This window comes from Rhizophagus irregularis, chromosome 4, assembly GCF_026210795.1.
Source record: "Rhizophagus irregularis chromosome 4, complete sequence".
Classification (NCBI taxonomy): domain Eukaryota; kingdom Fungi; phylum Glomeromycota; class Glomeromycetes; order Glomerales; family Glomeraceae; genus Rhizophagus; species Rhizophagus irregularis.
Window position 1 is genome coordinate 5,441,959 of NC_089432.1, and position 23,885 is coordinate 5,465,843.

General features: G+C 25.9%; 7 protein-coding genes across 7 annotated transcripts; 2 read left to right on the plus strand and 5 right to left on the minus strand.

Annotated features, from left to right (window-relative positions):
* Positions 1–839: 839 nt before the first annotated feature.
* Positions 840–3,293, plus strand: OCT59_024462 (uncharacterized protein; the record flags this gene model as incomplete). Its single annotated transcript, XM_066135450.1, has 2 exons — positions 840–1,478; positions 2,082–3,293. The coding sequence occupies 2 exons, from the start codon at positions 840–842 to the stop codon at positions 3,291–3,293; spliced, it is 1,851 nt and encodes a 616-aa protein (XP_065991470.1).
* A 2,433-nt stretch (positions 3,294–5,726) lies between these two features.
* Positions 5,727–6,646, minus strand: OCT59_024463 (uncharacterized protein; the record flags this gene model as incomplete). Its single annotated transcript, XM_066135451.1, has 4 exons — positions 5,727–6,013; positions 6,113–6,264; positions 6,318–6,439; positions 6,560–6,646. The coding sequence occupies 4 exons, from the start codon at positions 6,644–6,646 to the stop codon at positions 5,727–5,729; spliced, it is 648 nt and encodes a 215-aa protein (XP_065991471.1).
* Positions 6,647–7,133: 487 nt separating this feature from the next.
* On the plus strand, positions 7,134–8,821 carry OCT59_024464 (uncharacterized protein; the record flags this gene model as incomplete). Its single annotated transcript, XM_066135452.1, has 6 exons — positions 7,134–7,236; positions 7,379–7,420; positions 7,765–7,806; positions 7,950–8,028; positions 8,450–8,683; positions 8,755–8,821. 6 exons carry the CDS (start codon positions 7,134–7,136, stop codon positions 8,819–8,821), a joined length of 567 nt encoding a protein of 188 aa, XP_065991472.1.
* Positions 8,822–9,086: 265 nt separating this feature from the next.
* Positions 9,087–9,591, minus strand: OCT59_024465 (uncharacterized protein; the record flags this gene model as incomplete). Its single annotated transcript, XM_025325442.2, has 2 exons — positions 9,087–9,308; positions 9,448–9,591. 2 exons carry the CDS (start codon positions 9,589–9,591, stop codon positions 9,087–9,089), a joined length of 366 nt encoding a protein of 121 aa, XP_025181138.2.
* Positions 9,592–9,641: 50 nt separating this feature from the next.
* On the minus strand, positions 9,642–10,538 carry OCT59_024466 (uncharacterized protein; the record flags this gene model as incomplete). The annotated part of the gene is made up of 2 exons (XM_066135453.1): positions 9,642–10,048; positions 10,532–10,538. The coding sequence occupies 2 exons, from the start codon at positions 10,536–10,538 to the stop codon at positions 9,642–9,644; spliced, it is 414 nt and encodes a 137-aa protein (XP_065991473.1).
* Positions 10,539–13,305: 2,767 nt separating this feature from the next.
* On the minus strand, positions 13,306–14,198 carry OCT59_024467 (uncharacterized protein; the record flags this gene model as incomplete). The annotated part of the gene is made up of 3 exons (XM_025316170.2): positions 13,306–13,404; positions 13,472–14,085; positions 14,174–14,198. 3 exons carry the CDS (start codon positions 14,196–14,198, stop codon positions 13,306–13,308), a joined length of 738 nt encoding a protein of 245 aa, XP_025181140.2.
* Positions 14,199–18,521: 4,323 nt separating this feature from the next.
* Positions 18,522–20,314, minus strand: OCT59_024468 (uncharacterized protein; the record flags this gene model as incomplete). Its single annotated transcript, XM_066135454.1, has 4 exons — positions 18,522–19,282; positions 19,356–19,782; positions 20,015–20,211; positions 20,290–20,314. The coding sequence occupies 4 exons, from the start codon at positions 20,312–20,314 to the stop codon at positions 18,522–18,524; spliced, it is 1,410 nt and encodes a 469-aa protein (XP_065991474.1).
* Positions 20,315–23,885: the final 3,571 nt, after the last annotated feature.

Consider the following 23,885-nt stretch of genomic DNA (forward strand, 5'->3'; position numbering starts at 1 on the left):
TTAGAAAATAAAATTAAGTTGCAAGGGCAGAAGATTCGACAAAACCAGTTACAATATAATTTATATAAAAAAAATGCCAATTTAATTAACCAATTGGAAAACCTTTTCAAGCAAAATACCTTATTAGATGAATTGCAAAATTATTAATTAGAAAATGCTAACTGAAATTGTGTTATGATTTTAAATAGTGGATTTTATAACTAAATAATGACTTAAAAAATATATATTGTTGGTTTAATATTGAAGGGATCACATTATTTCAATTAAAATTACAAATCAAAAGGTTGATTAGTTACTTATTCAAGCAGTTTTGCAACGTTATATTATTGGAAAAGTGCAGGACAAAATTGTCATTTCGAATCAGATGTTATTAATAAAGAATCTCCATTATTTAATATCTCTATATATCATACTGGAAATGACATGAAGCATCAATAAAAATTCCATTTGACCCTTAATAACTGCGGATTTTCCAATATGGAGAAAATAAGACTAAATATGAGCATCCTTTTATTGACGATTGTAAAAAAAATACTATCCACTGTTAAACAACTATAATTTGTGAAGCTATAAAGGTATTTGATATTTCCGAAACCTATTTTGGTCATGCGATGGAATAAATCAATAAAATTGACCAATTAAGTCGAAGATATAAATCACGTGCCATGATCATATAACTTATAAATAAGTAATTGATGATGATACACAGAAATAGTAAACTCTCTCCCCTTTTTTTTATTTTTGTTTGTTTTCCGCAGTAATTTTGCGAAGTTTAGTTTTTTTAGTTTCTATTTGAAACGCCAAAGGGTGAGAGGTCCATACGGGCGCCTCTGTCTTATATGAGGTTTTTAGTTATTTTTATATCCTATATTATAAAGGAATATGTCTTCTACACCTTTATCGAACTAGACTGGTCTTCCACTCCACAACATTCGTATGTTCAACTCGGTGACTCTACACCACCTGAAAATAACTCAGATGATATATCATATAATACTGAGCGGCCAGCATTACTTTCCGCTAAGGATGTCCTTTCTCTTGATATTGATGATATCTATCCTTATACGTACTCAACTCTTCATTTTGAAGACAACGATACGGAAAATATATATGACGACGAAGACTACTTTCAACAGCTATTACAGGCTAATTTAAACGCTGAAATAGAAGTAATTAGCGTAGTCAGAAATGATAAACCTCCCGTTGACGACACTCCTTTAACTCCCATACAGGAGATTAATCCTATACCACCTTTGGATACTGCACCTCTTTTAGATAATATACCTATAGTCGAGAACATTAATCCTATACCATCTTTGGATACTGTGCCTCTTTTAGAAAACTTACCCATAGTTGAGAACATCATTTCTATACCACCTCTGGATACTGTGTCTCTTTTAGAAAATTTACCTATAGTCGAGAACATTAATTCCATACCACCTTTGGATACTGCGCCTCTCATAGAAAATTTACTGATAGTTGAGAAAAAAAATACTTTGCTGGTCTCCCTGAAAAAATTTCACGTGACTACGCCAAAACGTTCTGGTTATAACAAGATTTATGAAATTCGGCGCTCTAGGAGTTTCTTTTTTGAGCTTGCAGATCATAATCAAAACACCAATGAAATTCATTTGAAGATACACACAAATGATTATCACATGAAAACTAAACCGATTAGTTATAATAACACTAGTTCATTCCCCAATGACAAATATCAAATCAGCTGCATGCTTACACATTTTTTCACCTCACAAAGAGTCATCCCACGTCGAATACAAGACAAATATTTTAATTTCTTACGTAATAAATTATTGGATAGAATTAAAATAATAAGATCACGTGCTACTAGCACTTCTAATCGAAATTATTCTACGAAAACATTTTTTAATTTTATTCATAAGAAACGTCATTTTTACTTTGGCATTTATATTCCTTGCCCCTATATTAATGACCCTGAACATTTTCATAATGACACACCATGTAATATCCCTACTCCTTTCGTCATGTCGCACAATAGACGCTCATGCGTTATGCATCAACATACCTTCTCACAAAAGCATTGTTTTAAAAATATTAAAAAGAAACATGAATCCAAATTGGATGATATTCCTACAGATTTCTTCAATGACAAATCATCTCACGCCAATTTATTATATTACAGATGGCTTAATGGTAAATCAAAACATATTACCTCTAGACAACTGGGTATTTCGTATAACAGCAATATTCAAGCTAGAGATCCCTCTACAACTTTCAAAAAAGGCAAAAAATACATGTATCGAAAATGCTTAGCCAAGCTCGAACATAGTTGGTCTCCTAATTTACGTACACAAAAACAACAAGATATACGTTTCAAGCGCTCTTGCCGTCGTGTTTTTAATAAATTGCGTCCACCACCTGATCATAAGGTCAATAACCAGGATTATTTAGCGATTGCACGCAGACATCATTTTCTATTCATGAAATCTCAAAAGATTAATGCACCTGTTCGACACTTATCGTACAAACAATGTGATTCAATCCTGAACGCTAACGACTATTCGTTCTTGGTTCCTTACTTCACTACGGACTTCAACCACAAGCAACAAATCATGACAAAACTCACTCAAGCATCATCATCTACTGGCCCTTCTGCACCGCCTGAGAATTATGATCCAATTCCGGATGTGTTCATTCCTAAAAAATACCATGATATTATACCTAAGGACCCGATTTATGTGAATAATCGTTATGTGGTTCCTGGATCTAGAGAATGGTTTACTTATATGTATAACGTTGATGAATCTTATTATCCACCAGAGAGTAGTACCCCTCGTTACAACGCTAAAGGGAAATATATCGCAAGAACTCCTATATACCGATCAGGAGTAGTAGAAAATTACGTACCATCTTATATCGTAGAAAAATCTCAATTACGGAGAATGGAAAAAATAAGAGAGGAAGCTTTAACAAAAGAGGCAGCATATCATGGAACTACCTTCAAGCATTATAATGCTCGTGCTAACATTATTAAATCCTTAACAGACGCATCATTTCATTTTCACGAACGAACACCTAGTTATTTGGCCAGAAGACTAGAAAATCACAATTCAGGTTTTAGTAATACCACGTTAGATAAAAATCATAATAAGGGTCTCAAGAAAAATAATCTCCGAACCCAAGGGGCTATCCGATTTCCTACGCATCACTATATTGATGTATCAGATGATACAGCAGAGGTCGAATATCGACCAACAAACGTGATAATATTAATAATGAGAATCATTATTTCTCATTTCTGGATCATAACATGAAAAGACTACGTCCTTCACCAGATACTACCGATGACTCCCTGGTACCAGGACCTTCAAGTTCTAAGACAGTTTAATTAATTATATATATATATTAGTACTCTTTTATTTGGAGTTTTTACATTTATCTAGTAGTTTAATCTACATTTTCAGTTCTTTTTTCGTTATCATAAGTATAACACAACTTAAAATAGTGTGAAACATTCCACCTTTTACAGTATTTACAGGTGGCAACCTTGGTTGAAAGGAAAATACGGATCTTAATTTTTATATTTAGATTGATACTGTAGATAAAGTTAGACTATATTAACCGCCCTTTAACTTTCTTTTTTTTAGATAGCCGCTAGTCTCTCGGATGGATTCTTTATAGTTCCCATTTGATTTATTAGCGTAGTCCTACTTTATCAAATAGTACAGATCGAAGAGTGGGGTCCCGTAGGGGATGACGAACAAAGGTCTATACACATATATTAGTCTTAAGTCTTTTCAAACTCTTTCCTCTTCTATTTGTAATAGCCTGGGTTTTAACACTCTTTTAGTAATAAAATAAATAAATAAATAAATAATACACAGAAATAGTTAGTTTTACACATATGTACTATACACTTTGCAGCGAAAATTTTCCTACCATAAAATTAATATATATAAAAAGAAAAATAATCATAAAAACGTTTTTGATGCATGGAGGCAAAAGAGAGAGATAATAGAAACTCCTTCAAAAAAAGGAACCAATGTGTCCAATGAGCAATGCAAGTGATTATAGTCCTATGAATTTTAAATTTTTAAAAAAAACTCTTTTATTTTTTACTGTGTATAAAGTATAATTTATATAAAATAAAATCATTTAATAAATTTTCATTCAATAAAGGTTTAAAATTTTACATAAATTTTACATAATTTATTGTACGATATCCCTCTAACCAATGAGAAGTTTTGATAGGTTTCGCCCACATCACTTCTTGAGATATCTAATTTTTTACAGGTAAGTTAAATCTAAACAAATTATAACAATACATTAACGGTCATAAATTGTTATTAAGAAGTCTGATTCATAATATTTTTGTAATCCAATAAATAAAAGGAATAGTTCCTTAACATGTGAATTATTTTTATCATTTACCCAATTTAAATGATTAAAATATAAAAAATTAACTACTAAATTATAAATAAATTTATTTAAATTTAAATTAATCATTTATTTTGTATGAGTTTATTTTCTTAAGCACTTACAGCATTTCACAGAAATATCGTAGACGTTTAACAAAGTAATTTTGCGTAAACGATACAAAAAGCAATTTTTAAGACCTTATTTACTTATTTACAGTATTAAATAATGCTTATATTTGCATATAATATAAACAATGATAAATATGATATTAAATATGGTAACCTTTGTTGTGATATAATGAATCATAACAATATTCATGCAAATTATATTAATGAATTTTATCAGTATCAAGTAATGTGTGATATTTATGGCATGGTTAAAAGATTTCTGCAAAGTATATTATTAGAATTTAATGAAAATGAGAAAGAAAATCAAAAATACCACAATACGTTAGATTAAATATATTACAATAAAAATATATTAATATTTATTTTTTTTCTATTATTGCATTTGTTTTTTTTTTTTGTTTTATTCATAAAATTCAGCTAATCTATAGTTATTTATTAATATGCTGCTTCCATAAAAAATATATTTACATACATATTCCATCAAACCAATTTTCAGTTTTTTGTTTTAAAAAAAGAAAGTTTCTATTTAAAATTTAGAATAGGTTAAAATTTAGTAGATATATTAATTATTAAATTGCTAAAAAGAATATGAGGATAGTATCAGGATATATGTAATTATTAGTAAATGGCTATCATGGTAAAATGTTCCTTTATATATACATTTTTTTTTTTAAATTAAAGATGCGTCACGAAAAAATTGGAATAAACAATTTGTTGGTAATTTGTAAACAGCCTGCTTCATTATTAATACTTATTCTTGGAATTATGTAATTTATGTAAATTGCAAAAAGGTTATGATTTGAAAATTCTTTTATCATCAATTTACAACGCTAAAAAGTAAAAATAAGCAATTTACCGCAGCACGCCACCGGAAGTTTAAATATATTTTTTAAGGCGTGGTAACACAATGTAAAATTAGATAATTAACTGTAAAGATAATAATTTAAAAATGTTAGTTTGGAGCACGATTATAATAGCACATGATCATAAATGAAAGCAAATTTTAATTTAGATATAAATCAACATTACATATACTTTGTATAAAATATTTTAATGCATTAAACTATTTGGTTGGCTAAATTAACTGATAAAGCAGTTGAATGATCAGTTATAATAACTTTTGACATCCCTAAACCCTAATCCTTAAAATTAACTTCTATTATTAAACGTCCTATTGCTTTTTATTAAATAAAATCATTATTATTCGTAATCATTTTCAGATAAATTTTTTGATATTGTTATATCTTTTGATAAATCTTCATGTAGTTCCGATTTATAAGTACTTAGAGAAGACTTAAGATCTTTGAAAATATTCAATTCATCAAAATTATTCATAAGCAGGGATAATTCTCCATGTAGTTCCGATTTATTAATACTTAGTACTAGGCCTTTAAAATCATTCGAATTAAGTTCTTGTTTGCTTGATGATTGAAGATTTTTTGTTATTATGTTTGTTCTTGTATTATTTGCTTTTAACAAATCAGATACTTGATATATGGTCGGACAATTATCAGGTTCACCATCCAACATTATATTATAATAATAAAATAATGCTTATATTATAATTAATTTAAGATTTTACTTACTGGTATAGATTCCCACATAATTTTCAGGTGTACCAGGAACAACAGCTTCTCTAAGATTTTTTTGTGAGATATCCGAAGCTAAATCAAGATCATATTTTTCATCACAAAATGGTAGCCGGCCACTAGATATTTCCCACAATAATACGCCAACACTATAGAGTATAGATATCGCTTTTTCATCATTATCTTTTTGTCCGTTAATTACTTTTGGTCAATACAAGGAACCATGCCAAATACTTTTTTTTTGTAAATTGGATAATGATTTTTAGACAATCCAAAATCTGCTAATTTAATCGTTTTTTGATGGACTAATATATTTCCAGAGTGCTAAAAAAACAACAATTAAATGAGGAATTCTTTGTTGATAGTTAATTTAATAAAATGCCATTGATAACTAAATAACATAAATTAAATAACATAAATTACCAAAATCACAATGCACAATACCCTATTATGTAAGCATAATACACCACAAGCTAACTGGTAGTTTCGAAGGCTACCACCATCGCGTATTCCATTACTATCATATAACATAATATTATTGGTATAATTTTCTTATACACATAATAACCATATGTCAAAAATTAATTATGTTTTCGATATAAAGATGACTTATTATATTTAATTAATATATCAAAACAAACTATTAATCATTGTCGGATTAATAAATGACAAAAATTAAGTCATTGCTGGCTAATATCATAATGATATAACTTTAGTAAGTATATATTATGACTAATATGCATACTTTTACTTTATTAGGAAATATTACTGTGTTATTATAATGAGTAAAACCGATTATTCATTAAAACTCTTATGATTTATAATTTGTAGACAGTATGACTTGAATTGACACACTGAGTCATAGTTACATTTAGTTACATTACATTACTAATATCACATGATGAGAAAAATAATATAAAAGAGGACAAAATCTTAGTATTTTGAAATTAGAATTTTTTTTTTCAAGAACGCGTTTGATTTTATTATTAATTAATTTAAATTTATTAAAAAAAAAACAATGACCAGACATCATAATAAGAAATCATTTTTAAGTCAAACAAAATATGATATTCAAATGCGGGCAAGGGCTATTGAACATAGAAGAAAGACCACTATGTATGGTAAGTACAAAGGGATGGTGCGCACTGCAGGGTTCACGATCGGGCTAGTTTCTTCCCAATTGCATCCAAGGTTACAGCCTAAACGGAGTCTTACTTAGTTATTTTTGTAACTAATTTCTTTTTAATTCTTTAAAATTTATAGGACACGCTCAAGGTAAAATAATAGGAGAAGACACTATGTATGGTGAGTATGAAGAGATGGTGCGCACTGCAGGGTTCACGATCGGGCTAGTTTCTTCCCAATTGCATCCAAGGTTACAGCCTGAACGGAGTCTTGCTTAGTTATTTTTGTAACTAATCTCTTTTTTAATTCTTTTAAAATTTGTAGGGAACGCTCAAGGAAAAATAAAAATAAAAGATACTATGTATGAAAGACACTATGTATGGTAAGTATGAAGGGATGGTGCACACTACAGGGTTCACGATCGGGCTAGTTTCTTCCCAATTGCATCCAAGGTTACAGCCTGAACGGAGTTTTACTTAGTTATTTTTGTAACTAATTTCTTTTTAATTCTTTAAAATTTATAGGACACACTCAAGGTAAAATAATAGGAGAAGACACTATGTATGGTGAGTGTGAAGAGATGGTGCGCACTGCAGGGTTCACGATCGGGCTAGTTTCTTCCCAATTGCATCCAAGGTTACAGCCTGAACGGAGTCTTACTTAGTTATTTTTGTAACTAATTCTTTTTTTATTTCTTTAAAATTTGTAGGGAACGCTCAAGGAAAGATTGGAGAAGATAGAGAAGACACTATATATGGTAAGTATGAAAGGGATGATGTGCACTGCAGGTACACGAACCTTCCCAATTGCATCCAAGGTTACAGCAATGGCTCATAAATTACATATTGTAATATTTAAAAAAACACTATTTTTTTGTTTAACATTAAACGTCAAATTTTTGTAAGATTATTTATCGAAATTTTTAATTTTTGCTAATATTTATGTGTTATAATATTATTATAATACTTGATTTACCAAAAAACAAAATGCACACCGTGCATTGAATATTCGTTGTTCTGCATAAATACATCATTGCACACTTTTAGTAAGAATTTTCCGTGTTGTTGATCAACTATTGCGACAGCGTCCTTTTGTGCAAATTAATATGGCTGGGCTAATGATGAACCGATTCTGCGCCAAAAAAATATGATATTTATTTACTGCAATTTCTTTCTTTTTCATTTTTTTTCAAAAATGGGTTATAATAAGCTTATCAAAATTGGCAGAAAATATACTCGAAATTTTAGACGATGATGAATATTATGATATTACAGTTGAAGTTGGTAATGACCTTAACGTAAGAATATTTCGTGCTCATATGGTTATTTTAAAATATCATTCTTCTTATTTGCAAAGAATACGACCAATAAAAAAATTGATTAGAACTTTGACAAGTATTAAATTACCAAACATTTTACCTGAGACTTTTCAAATAGTATTAAGGTAAAAGTAAAAGATAATGTAAAATTAAATATATTTATTTTTTTTTTTTACTTACAATCGTTTTATTTTAGATATATTTATGGGGGAAAATTTCTTTGCATGACAAATTTTTCTTTGTTTGACCCATATTATCCTTAACTTTTTTGTGAGATAAACTTGTGTCAACTTGTTCTTTCTTCTTTTCTAGATCCTTGAATTTTTCAGTAATAATTCTTTTTCTAATCTCATTCGTTCTTTAACCATTACATCAACTTCTAACCCCTGAATATGATTTTCTAAATTTGTAATTTTTCTTCATATTCCTTTATTATTCATTTCTTGGTGATTACCTCATATTCTAAATTCCTAATTGTATCTTTATTCTTCATTATTGATCATGTGGTTACCAAAGATTCCAATTTTGTTATCTTCTAACCCTGCTCACATGACTGTGAGTTGTTGCTGCGCTTGCTGGGGAGAGGAAATTTTTTAAGAATCTTTCAGTGATTTTATCTTGTATATTTCTGTTAAAACCCTCAAAACTTGCTATGAACTTCTCCATAAAGTTATTTGTTAGCTCTTCCCTTGATAAAACTATATTTTTTGATAGTTTTAGTGTTTTACTTAATAAAGTTTTGTTATCTGACTGTACAAAATTATTGAATAAATTTTTAAAAGAATTTAGTAAAAGTAATTGCGATTGTTATTGATATTGTAATTATTGTAATTGTAATTGTAAATATTAAGAGTTTGAATTCCAAATTCTTTCATAATTTATTCATCACGTTCTTTTCCTCAGCAAGTATCATTTCAAGTTCTGTAACTTCAACCTTACTATTTAAAGCAGCTTCACTATTAAGTCTTTTGAGGATAATGTCTTTATCATCATCGACATTATTATTGGATGTATTATTAAAATTATTACTCATTTTGAAGATGATTTGTGACGTACAAAGCCACGATAAACACGGAATTGTCTTCATTGTGAAGTTGAATTTGTTGGTGAATGTGTTGGTATTGATTGAGTAGTTGGGTAATCTTGTTGCGAAGATGATGTAGAAATTGTAAGAGAAGGTTTATCAGTCTGAGTAGTTGGATAATCTTGTTGTGAGGGTGATGTAAAAATTGTAAATGAAGGTTTAGTTTCAGTAGAATTATCGTAAGGTGGAGGAGGTTCTTCATCTTCAACAGTTTCTACATTTTCATCCCAAGTAGAAACATCTTTTTTCTTATGATCATAGACATTTTCATCATCATCATCATCATCAATATCATCATAACCATAATTTTGTCTCGTTGAATGACCTCCAGTATTTAAAGTATTCCCAGTTAATATATTTATAGCATCAGTGGCAAAATCGGAAGTATAGGTAGCAAGTTCTACAACTTTATATATAAAGTTTGTGACAATTCCAGGACGAAGTATTTTAGAAATTTTTTCTTGTTGTCATTGTTGAAAATCTAGTATTGAAATTGACTGCATTTTGTGTTGATATTTTTTAAAAAATTTTAGGTATATAGTAATATATATAGGGTTTATTGGAAGAAAAGTAGAATAAAGAACAAACAAAAAAAATAAAAAATTGATTTTTGTTGTTCTGTGCGGGGTATTTTTTTATTATATATTTTTTGTACAGGTATTGGTAAAAAAAAAAGAAAATAATTTTTTTTTGCATATTTTTAAAATTTTATATGTACTGTATATATGTATATATATACGTAATTTTTTTTATACCTGTTATTGAATGACTCAAAGGATGACTCAATATTTTTAAGTGGCTCAACTTGTGACTTTTTAATAGAAAAATGTTACACTTTGATCTTTAATCTGATGATAAATTTCGCGATAAAACTATACAATTATCACACCCAACATTTGATGAAAAGATCAGAATGAGTAATATGAGTAATAATAACTTGTAATTAAATAATATTTATTTGTAATAATGTGATATAAAAGATATATGATATAATATACATATAAGTAATATATAATATAATAAGTGTTAATTTTATATTTTTTAATGTTTTTAATAGAAAGATTTATAAACATTTCTTGATGTCCTACCATCAAAGTTTTTTTTTGATAGATGTATAATAGAATAAGCATAATACGTATAATACAATATGTGTCAAATTGTAGTATCACCAAATTTCAGATTTTTTGATATGTATATTTTATTTAGATTGAGTAAATTTACAATCATATAAAATACTACTTAATGATCCTTATAATATAATCATACATGGTAATCTTTAATCTATCAAAATTTTGCACTTTAATATTATAACAACCCAAATCTTTTAACTTCATCTTTAAAATCAAAACAATTCATCATAACCCTTTTCTTTTTCATAATATATTCTTTTATATAGGGTAAAATACTTTGGTCATTTAAGTAATAACAGATTAATAATTTCTTAATAAAGGTATTTTGAGAATTCTTTAGAAACACTTCTTCAATATGGTAAAGTTTCAAATGTAAAACGTAAATATTTTGATTTAGGAGGAAGAATTTGTCTTAAATTTTGTAATATTATTGCTTGAACTACATTCAATTCGAATCAGCATGGGCTGTACATTAATATTTTCAATTAAATATAATTTTTGATAAGTAAACTGACTTCCAATTGTATAAAAATCAAAACTAATTTTACAATATTTTAAATAATAATATTTGTGATACTTCATAACTGGAATTAAACCTAAAGTTACTATTGTATTTAAAGTATTTGAACAATTGTATATATTTGATGATAATAATGATTTAAATAAAGATAAATAATTTTTATTTATTAAAATTTTCTTGCTATTTCAATAAATAAAATAATAATTTCAATTTAAATAATCATTTTAATTAATCGAATTGATAAAATAAATAATTACTAAATCTTGGTGTAAATTACTTCATTATGCAAGCATGATACTCCACAAGCTAACTGGTAAGTCAAATTCCATTTATCACCCAAAGTAAGCTTAGTAAAATTGTTCTTCAAATAGTTTCGAAGAATACCACCATCTGCATATTCCAATACTAACATAAAATTTTTAATATTATTTCTAAAGAGCAAAAGAAATAATTATTAATTTAATTTGAATATTACAATAGATTTATTATACTTATAATACCTGGCTCAAATTTTGTTATTCCATAGAAGCAAATAATAATCTACTTTTCGTTGCAATTTAATCAAATTTTAAATATAACAATAAAGGGTTAAACTATAAACATTGAAAATGCATAGTAATTACCTCATAAACAATTTCTTTCGCGGTGGTATTATCAAGATTAAAAAAAGATTTTAACGCTAAATATTTGTATCCTCAGTATCATAAATTTTGGACATATCTAAATAATTTGAAAAAAAGATATGTCGCGTTAAAAATTTCTATTGTTTTAAATTTAAACTAATACACAGTGTTACAAACAATAACTCAGCCACAGTATCAAAAGTAATGGTACGAGAAAGTTAAGATCAGATCACTACCACCATCACTTATACCACCTACACCACTTACAGTATATAATAATAGCGTAAATCATTTTGTACTAATTTAGTCATTAATTTTTTATTTTAATTTTTTTATGTATAGTATTATGAGGACTATCTCTGGAGACGATATTATAAATTTTGGTTATCCCCTCAAAACCTTCTTCCACAAAATTCACTACTCCTTCCTTTTTTGAATAATCCCTGAAATTCAATACATTCAACAATTTAAACATGCATACTGCAGACCCTTAGTTGTTATAGACTTAACTTTTCCAAGTTGTTATGATAATAAAAATTTCCATTATTGCAAATTAATTTAATATCAAATAAAATTATCTTATAAAAAAAAGGTATCAAATAAAAAAATTTATTATGCTATTACTATATTAACGCAAATTTTTGCTTAAAAAAGTCTATTGTGAAAAAAACTATGAATAAATAAATAATAAAAAAAAATGGCAAATAAATGTTTATTATTAAAAAAAAAATTATCAAATAAGAAATTAATTTGTTAAGAATTTGAGTTTTTCTTTGATGATAAATCCTAGAAAATTGTGTTTAATCGTATTTTGATTCGTATCCATGAGATCAGATCGAAAAAATGTGATAATGATTTCCAAAAATCGATATTTTTTATCCTTATTAAAAAAATCAATAATGAATTTTTTCGAAAAAAAATCACCAAAAAAGTGATATCTATAAAATGATTTATGAAAATGATAGACAATTTACAATAAATTTTTTATAACTATGTATAAATAATAATATCATTAAAATAAATAAATAAGATACAATCTAAACATATTTCATCGAAAGCACATGATAATAAATTTAAAAGTCATTAAAAAGTGATATCAATTTATTAGTACTATATTATGTAAAATGTAATAATACTTTGAAAAAGTTGTACATTATAAGTTACAAAATACTTTATATCCGAGTAAAATTGCACTATGCCATAAGATATTCGTACATAATAAAATATCTCTGCACAAAATAATATTCACCTACAGTTGATTACAATTTATTAATCCAAATATTCTATATACAGTACTTAGTCAAAACATAAAACTTCTTGCTTCAAAAAGAAAATATTTTCATAATTTTTTTAATATTTGTATCTATAATGTCTTTCACTAAATGTATAATCATATCAAACCCAAATCTTTTTCGCTGGTTTGATGCTCACTTTCTTTATCTTCATTTTCTTTAACTTCTTCAATTAATAATTCATCTTCATCATATTTCTAAAAGTGCAAAAATGAAACTAAGATAAAAATCTATTAACACAGTAAAATAAAAATAAAACCATACCTGCGAGATAATTTTTTCAACAAATTCTATGTCCAAAGTAAAACCTGGTAAAATATTACCACCATCTAAATCTTCCCACTTACGTTTCTGACGGGTAACATTTTCATCATCATCCTTTTCATAAGTCCAGATCATGTGATTCCTTGGATCAATTAACCATCCCAACTTTACAGAAGTACCCGTTGCAAAGTAATCATTCTTGAATCTAATATCAACTTCATTTAATATTGCTTCCTTTGAAACATTTACAACCTCAGTAACAAATATGGGAGTAAAAGGTTGGCCAAAAAAAGTCAAAAGCTGAGTTTTACTAAGTGAGTTATAAATATTTTCGGGTATAAAAGCAATATGTGGTGCCCGAATCTTACTCTGGCCTTTAACACTAAAATTATAACCTCCTTGAGATGTAGTAACAATACCATTTTGACCAGTTTCAACATTCCAGTTACCAAGTTGTCTAGAAATTTCATGTACAACAGCCTCATTAGCAATTGGAGATTGTGGAATAGGAAGTAGCCTTCCATTTTCAAAGTTAATACGAGTTTTAAGATGATTGTTAATGTGTTCAATCTCTTCTGGGGTGTAAATATGGGTAAGATCCAAATTTTTTAAATCTAGTGAAAAAGAAATTTATTGGATAGTAAATATTTCTATATTTGTAAGTACAAAATAGTTTCTTCACAATTAATAAAAGCACTTTACCGATTTCTTTCTTTTTTGGTGGCATGATTTAAGAAAGTTACTAAGAAAATCTTATATAAAAAAAAATTGACAAAATAGAAAAAATAATGTGAGAAAGAAAAAATGTATAAGGAAAGCTATTTATATATTTTTTAATTTGATACATTTTTGGTTAATAATTATGATAAATTATGACGCAATAGTTTTAATTTATAATGATGACACTCTGAAACATAAGATATAATCACATGAAGCATTCCAAATATTATATAATAATTATATACAATTCTTGTAAATAAAATTAATGATAGACGTAATTTTTAAAATTATTGTTTGAATCATTTATTATATTACATTTCTTTTGTGACATTATATCTTTTAAGGTAATTCAAATAATATTTTTTTGTAATAACTTGAATTTTTAAACGAGGTATGTAATTATATTTAATAATGACATATAATAATATTATTAATATGTAATTTTTTGTGCTAATTAATGCTTATGTTCTGGTCTTGTCCCATTATTTGGAATAACACAAGATCCAAATACTAAAAAATTATATGGTTGTAATGGGAAAATGCCACTTGATAATTTAAGAAATGACTTATGTAGTTAAAGAGAATTTAGGCAAAAATCATAATGTGTAATAGAATAATGAAAAACAAAAAGGACAAGGATATTTATAATATAAAAAATTTTATTAAGAAATAATAAGAAATAGAAAGAATAGAATAAAGAATAAAAAGAATAAAGGATTAAAGAATGGGTTTAATAATTGTTAATAAATATAACAGAAAGAGAAAATATTAGAATAGAAGGAATAAAGTATAAAGAATTAGAAGTAAAAATAAGAAAAAAAATAAAAGAAAAAATAATTAAAATTTGTTAAAATTAAAGAATATAATATAATCTAGATTAATGTTTTCAAAACTTAATAAACTTAACCATTAATATATAATTAAAGCTCCAAACCATATATTCAGAGCTTTACATACTGTAATATATAATATTACCAAACTAAATATTTTAAATTTTACTACATATATAGTTAATTGTTATTTCATTAGCAGATTTCCATAAAATGTGATGAAAACCAATTACTAATATAACAAATCCCTTTAACTTTATATTAGGTTTAGATTTTGTTATTTTAACATACTCATCAAATACTCCTGAACTAGAATAGTAAGAAAATATAAAATGAAATAAAAATTTATTAAAATTAAAGAACATAATATAATCTAGATTATATTTTCAAAAATTAATATAGACCTTTAATATATAATACATATTATATAATATAATATTAAAAATGCAATATATGCTAAACTAATATTTTAAATTTTATTATATATGTAGTTAGTTGTTACTTCATTAGCAGATTTCCATAAAATGTGATGAAAACCAATTACTAATATAACAAATCCCTTTAACTTATTAGGTTTAGATTTTGTTATTTTAATGTGTGCTTTTACTAAAAAAAATAAAAAATGAGTTAATAATATAAAATCTAAACAAATTATAGCATTTAGAATATTTTTGGCATATAAAAGAAAATTTGAATTTTTTTAGTAGTTGCGCCCATAAAGTAATCAAGATAAAAAATTCAAAAAAGAGGATAAGCATAGATGTGAGAAATTTCAGATGATTTTATATTAGATGTATTATTTAAATGAGATGTATTAGCAGGGGCCAAATTTTCTTTTTTATATTCATTAATAATCCTTTGCCAAAAAGTTTGCAAAAACTTCATATAAAGAAAGTGGTTTTCATTTACCTATTATAAGAAAGAAATTGTTAGCAGTGCATCAATATTTATTTAGTGATAAAAGAAGGTACATAGCCAATTCCTCCTCCAGAATTAGCAGACTTGTATCAACTACAAAATTAGGGTGCCCAAAAATGAGGTCTATGGATTGGTTACCAAGATGTCAGATCAGTAATTCTCCTAAGTCAAGACGCAGTCAACCAGGAGTTACCCTAATTTTGCAAAATAAAAAATAACACACCTTATTTTTATTTCAACATAAATAACCTAATTGAACAGAGATTTTGCCTCCTTTAGAAAGTGATAAAACAAATAGTATCAATACTATTTAAATTCAAAAATCCACAATATGATGATTTACTACTTCATTTTTTTTATTCTATTTAGGACTAAATAGAATTTGGTCAATTGGAATTTGGTCAATAATTAAATATCTTTGCTAGATTCAAATTGCTAAGAGAGAGTAGGATAAATAATGAATAAAGAAAGATAAGTGAAAAAGTAAAGATAGGTCCTATCTTAGTTATATATATATTTGTAGGCAGGAATGACACATTAATGTTAATAATTGTCATTGAATTACATCATTTAAACATAAAGTTACATTTTTTTTGTCAATATGAGTCAATATTACCATGCATTTGCAGTAATTAATGAAGAACATGCAATATATTTCATTGTAGCATGACTTGATAAACTAACACATTAATGTGAATATGAAGTAATTAAATAATGTAATTAAATACTATATTACATATTCTTTGTTAATATGAGTTAATATTACCAAGCATTTGTCAGTAATTAATGAAAAACATGCAATATATTTCATTGTAGGCAGCATGACTTAGGCTGACACATTGATGTAAATAATCTTGAATCAAAAGTCTTTATAGTCACAATCACAAAAGTGTCACAATTAATATAAAAAAAAGTACTATTGCATTTCATTACATTATTTAATATATACCTTTTTAATTTGTATTTTTAACTTTCTTTTTCATAAATTGAATAATATTACTACCAAAAAATTAATATTAACCAAATGATTACAATATTTAAAATTTCATTCATGTCACTATCCTTTTTTCTCAAAGAAATAACAGAATGAGACTTGAGAATAAACAAGGAATATGTTATAACTGTATCAAATTTGTTTGACTACAATGACCTTTCCTTAAATGAACAATTAATATTTAATACTTGCTGCTTGCATATAATAATAATCACTAACTATGGCTCAATTTTTAACCAATTTATATACTTTTGCATATGTATTAATATATTCTTTAAAAAAAATTAATTGAGAAAATATGGAAGTTTTTTTATATTTGATTTAGTGACTTCAAAACCTGCCATACAATACTACCAGCAATTATTGATTTTTTTGTGATTTTTTCAAACTTTTCAGTTTTTTAAGTTAAATAACTCCACGAAAATAAATTTTGATGCTTTAAAATGATCTGTGCCGCCCCTAAATCACATATTCTAAAAGTATACAAAATGTTTATTTTAGATTATTAAGTTTTCAATTAATCTATAGTTCACTCATGTACTAAGCAATTAACATGTAAAATTTGTAATTATATTATATATATAGTATAATAATTAACTATAGATATTTTTTATCTCCTGTATACAAAGATAAAAGATTATTATATGAAAATTTAAATAGTCATAAAAAAGTTTTATGAAATGAAAAAGCTAGAGAAAAAATTTGTGTAAATAATATAGTTAAAGAAAATTTTACAGGGTGTAAAGTATCTTAATTAAATAATAGATTAAAAGATTAGTTAGTAACTAAATATCACAAGTTGAAAATAAATATTAAAAGTTAAAGTAATTTTCATTGGACTAGTAATATTTTTGCCAGGATAGTTGTTCATATTGATTAGTTTAATATAAGAAATATGATAAATAATAAATTATTTAAAATATAGTAATAATAAATTGAAAATAGTAAATAAAGAAAAAATTTTAATAAATTGCTAAGAATAAGGAATAAAAGAATAAAATAGTAAAAAATAAAAAAAAGGAGAGGAATAAAGAAAATTTTACAGTGTGTAAAGTATCTAGATAATAGATTAAAAGATTAATATTAAAAGTTAACATAATAGTTGCTCATATTGATTAAATTCAAACTGTTAAGGAATATTGATAACTAAATAATAAATTATTTTAAAATATAGTAATAATAAATTTAAAGTATTATGTAAATAAAGAAAAAAAATTTATAAATTGTTAAAAAAGAATAAAAAATAAAAGAATAGAATAGTAAATAAAAACAAAAGAACAAGGAATTTTATAAAAAAGTTAAAAGTATTTTGTTAGAAATAAAAAGAATAAAATAAATAATAAAGAAAATAAAAGATATTTAATACTGTAAATTGATAATAAATGTAACAAATAAGTATAAACTATAAAGAATTAGTAAGTAAAAATAAGTAAAAAATAAAAGAAAATAAAAAGAATAAAAGAAAATAAAGAATTAAAATTTGTTAAAATTAAAGAATATAATATAATCTAACTTAATATTTTCAAAATTTAGACTATTAATATATTATTATAATACTAAAAATGCAATATATGCTAAACTAAATATTTTAAATCTTATTATATATATAGTTAGTTGTTACTTCATTAGCAGATTTCCATAAAATGTGACGAAAACCAATTACTAATATAACAAATCCCCTTAACTTATTAGATTTAGATTTTGTTATTTTAACTCGCTCATCAAATACTCCTGAGTTAGAATAGTTTATAGCTTTTCCTTTTGAAATTGTTTTCATATATGAATTTAATTGATTCAACCCTTTATTTAATGTTTCATCTATAGTTGTTAATTTTGTTTTTTTTTCTTCCTTTGACCAATATGTATATGATCTTTTTAATACAGATTCTTCATTTTCCTTTTCAAGTATTTTATCTAGATTTTCAAGTTCATTTGCACCAAAATTATTTTTCTGATTACTATTAATAAGTCCAACTAATGATATATATTTCAATTCTAAAATAACATTATTATCTCCTTCACTACTTAAAATAAAAATATCTGAATAACCAAAACGACCTGAACCTTTTTGCTTTTTACCATTAATTACTAATGAAAGTTCTGGAATGCAATACTTTAATGGCAAAAGATTTTCTACAATTGCTTGAAGTACAGGTTCATTTGCTGATGATAGAGACATTCGTGATCTTGATAATAAAAAAGTTTTTAGAATTTTAATAAAAGGTATGATATTATCTGCAATAAGACTTTCATATGCTGAAGCAACAAGAAGTGCATTATCAACAACTTGGATATATGCTAAATTATTCTTGTTTTGTTTTAAAATTTGGCTTTGTCTCTTCCAGTGTTCTAATGGATAATCATTAAATATAATTTAATAATATATTGCATATGAAATAGTATAAATATTATAATAACTTACCATTAGATAAACTTTCTGTATCAGTAACATCATCTCTTACTCTTTTTAGCTTTCCCTTTTGTTTAGTTTCATTTATAGAATCTGATTGAGAAATTTCAGATAATTTTATATCAGATGTCTTATTTAAGTGAGATGTAACATCAGGGGCTAAGTTTTCTTTTTTATGTTCCTTAATAATCCTATCTGATTGAAAAATTTCAGATGATTTTATATCAGATATCTTATTTAAGTGAGATGTAACAGAAGGGGCTAAGTTTTCTTTTTTATATTCCCTAATATCTGGTTGAGAAATTTCAGATTTTATATCAGATATCGAATTTAAGTGAGATGTATTAGCAGTGGCCAAATTTTCTTTTTTATGTTCTTTAATAATCCTTTGCCAAAATTTTTGCAAAAACTTCATACAACGAAAGTGTTCTTCATTTACCTATTATAAGAAAGAAATTATTAGCAGCGCATCAATATTTATTTAGTGATAAAAGAAGGTACATAGCCAATTCCTCCTCCAGAATTAGCAGACTTGTATCAACTACAAAATTAGGGTGCCCAAAAATGAGGTCTATGGATTGGTTACCAAGATGTCAGATCAGTAATTCTCCTAAGTCAAGACGCAGTTAACAAGGAGTTACCCTAATTTTGCAAAATAAAAAATAACACACCTTATTTCTTATTTCAACATAAGTATCCTGATTGAACAAAGAATTTGCCTCCTTTAGAAAGTGACGAACCCAAATAGTATCAATACTATTACATGTGTCTGTAGGTGATATTGAAGCAGTGATGAATTCACTGCTAAAATTCAAAAATCCACAATATGATGATTTACTACCTCGTTCTTTTAAATATTCAATTAAAACTAAATAGAATTTGGATTAATAACCAAGTATCTTTGAAAATAAATATTACAAATTAAAGTACTTTTCATTGGACTTACTATTTTGACCAGGATAGTTGCTCATGTTGATTAGATTCAAATTGCAGGATAAATAATGAATAAAGTGGAAAGCAAAGATGGGTGGGTATCTTAGTTATATATATATTTGTAGGCTGGAATGACATATTAATATTAATAATTGCATTGAATTACATCATTTCATGAAATTACATATTTTTTTGTCAATATGAGTCAATATTACTACCATGCATTTGTCAGTAATTAATGACGAACATGCAATATATTTCATTGTAAGCAGCATGATTTAGGTTGACACATTGATGTGAATAATCCTGAATTAAAAGTCTTTATGAATTTTAAAGTTTTTAGTCAATTATTTGTTTCATAATATTATTGATTATAAAGTCAAAGGTCATGAAGTAATAATATTGACAAACCTTAAATATACAGTGATTTATGGAATAAATTTTGTAATTAAACATATACCCAAATTAATCAAATCTCTATATACTTTTTTTTATATACTCATCCCAATAAATTTTGTTATAGAAAATATTATTTATGAGAATTAGCAAGTTTTAATTAATATAATAAATTTTCAGAAATATATTGTCTTTAATATTGTCAACTGAAGTTAACTCATTGACTATACATTAAATTTACGCTTTATATTCTGCTATATATCTTACTAAAATACATGCTTAATATGAAATTTCAAGTAATATATATAGTAAGCCTACGTTGGAATATATTAAATGTAGGTCACCTTGTACTAATAGTTCCAGGGAAAATAATAGAAATTTTGTTATCGTATCATTCAAAATTTATGTTATTAATTGTATCCCCATTATAAAAATGGACTGAAATTCAATTTACTAATGGGAAAAGCTTTGACAGAGGTAATATTTGGTAAGTAAATTAAGAGTGATGGCAAGTTCTTTTATATAAATAAATTGCGAAGGTCAGAAGATGGACTATTTAACGCTGATAATCATAACCATCACTTGGAGTGACTTGGAAAAGAACGTGGATTAATGCTTCCAATCAAGACATGATTTGACTAATAAACAAACTCTTCCTTTAAAGTTTTATAATCATCTGTTCTGATCTATTCTGCTTTCTAAAAAGGTAATGACATCACAGTGGAAAGTTAAGAATTCGATTTTTAAAATTGTGTTTGCTGCCTGTTTTTCGCAAGGGCTAAAATTTAAAATGATACATTTTCATGTAAATTTATTTGTAATTTCAATATATCAGGGGTGAAAATTCATACGAATATATTAGTTGTGTAATGTCAAAGCCTGTCTTATATTATAATTATAGGTTATTAGGAGTTAATAATTAACTACACATGAAAAAAATATTCATGTGAAGAAATTATGATGTAGTTTGAAAATTTTCCAAAATTTTGATTTCTTGATGTAATACGAAGCGTTAATTAAAACAACACATTTTCTTTGTTGGCATTCTGTATGTATCTTTTATTTTTGATGATGTTATTTAAGATACGATTGCCACTAAATCCTTTGCTAATAAAATAAAATTATTTTTTATTTTTTTTCGTTCTAATTATCATGTTAATTTATGTATGACTTATGGTACGTACATATGATATTCATTTGATAGTGACTTTACTTTCTATAAATAAATTAATTCAAAATATAAACCTAGTGAAAAAAAAGAATAGATTATAAGAAAAAAATAGTCAAAAAAAAAATTTGTAAGAAAATTATGTAAAATAGTGTTTAAAGAATTAAGGAAAAGAGTTTGAAATATGAATAAAATCAAAATATATTTTAGTAATATTTTTCCAAGTTCATACACTCATACCAGGATTAACGTAATAGATTAAGCCTTAATAGTATTTACATAAATACATAATTTATCTGTTATAATGAGCATTCATATTTTCATTTGGTCATAAAGTACGATCATATGTCATATGATTTGTACCGCCATCCGCCGATCATATATAACATAACCCTAAGTCATTTGTCATTTGTCATAATTCATAAATTAACCAATCAAAAATTCAAAATAGAGTTTAAGATTATCTGTTACGATTTTTAGGATCGATTTAACTTCTTACCATCACAAATTTTTTTTAAAAAAATGTCAGAATCACACTAATTCTAGGAATATTTTACTTTGGTTGATAACTCTAACAATAAATTAAACGCAAAAGCAGAATTTCTGTAGTTCAAAAAATGGAGTTCAAGTGACAGCATTAATACCTAGATGTTACACAACTAATAAAGCTAATTTGTGCCGTACTCATTTAGCAAATTGTAATAACTTTAAAGAAGCACACATTACTGATGAAGTAGAAGAAATATTGTCTCGAACTGTACCTGAAGATAAACGAAAATTAGATAATTCTGGTATATTTTTTGATAAATTTATTATAATTATTTAATATAAAATAATTTCTTAATTTATTTTTTAGGCCACGCAAACTAATATTTTCGGTTCACGTAACATTAAAATTTAAAATTGACCCGGGGACCCGGGTTTTATTTTTTATTAATAAAAAATTTTTATTATATGTCACGTGACTTACTAGTTTATTTCGTTCCAGTTTGTTCCTATCATACATGTACGAATAAGTTACAACTCTGTAACTTTAAAAGATTGGGAAGGTTTACCAGTTGAAAAAGAGACAAAAATGAAGGATTTTTCTAATGATATATCATTTTCATGTTTGTCATCTAATTTCTGGGAAGCAGATTTTAAAGTACTATAAAATTTAACCAATAAAATCACTTGAAATCACGTGAAAAAAAATTTTACATATAAAAATTTTTTGGTCAAATTTTGAAAAAGTGACCCGGCCGGGTGAAGTGAACCGAAAATATTAGTTTGCGTGGCCTTATAACAAAAAGATAGTGGTAATGAAAATACTCCCCTTAAACGTCATAGATCTTCCACTTCAACTATTTCTAGTATAACTTCAACAAGTTCAATTAGTAAACAATCAACTCTAACTAGCTTCTATAGAAGACCCATGTCATTTAAATATACACCTATATTTATGATTAAAATGTGTATTTCAAATGGTCTTCTCTTTCATTTGTTGAAAATAAGGAAACCAAAGCATTATTTAATTTTATTGCTCCTGGTCTTAAACTTCCAGATTGAAAAAAACTTGGTGGAAAACTATTGCTTAAAACCAAAAAAAAAAATTCAGAAAAATATTCTTAAAATTGCACAATCATATGAAATTAGATTAACTGCCACATTTAATGGCTGAATAAACGTAAAGCAAGAAAATATTTGGGAGGTTACTTCAAAAGGGCAACCATTAATTTAAATTTGAATGATCACGAACTGAGAATGTTATAAAACATATTGAAACTCTAATGAATGAAACTGAAAACAAAAATGTATGTGAATATGCTGCTGAAAATAATATATTTACAACGTAATTGTCTGCACAATTTAAATATAATATGTTATATTAATAGTTACAATTATTTAGACAACAATTATGATTAGGGATGCCAATGGTCAGTTCGGTTCGGTTTCGGTTTTAAACCCGCAGTTTTCAGCTGAAACTGAACTGACCGCAAAACCGACCGATAAAACCGAATTGCAAAACCGATCGCAAAATTACTGCAAAATTGAATGAACTAATG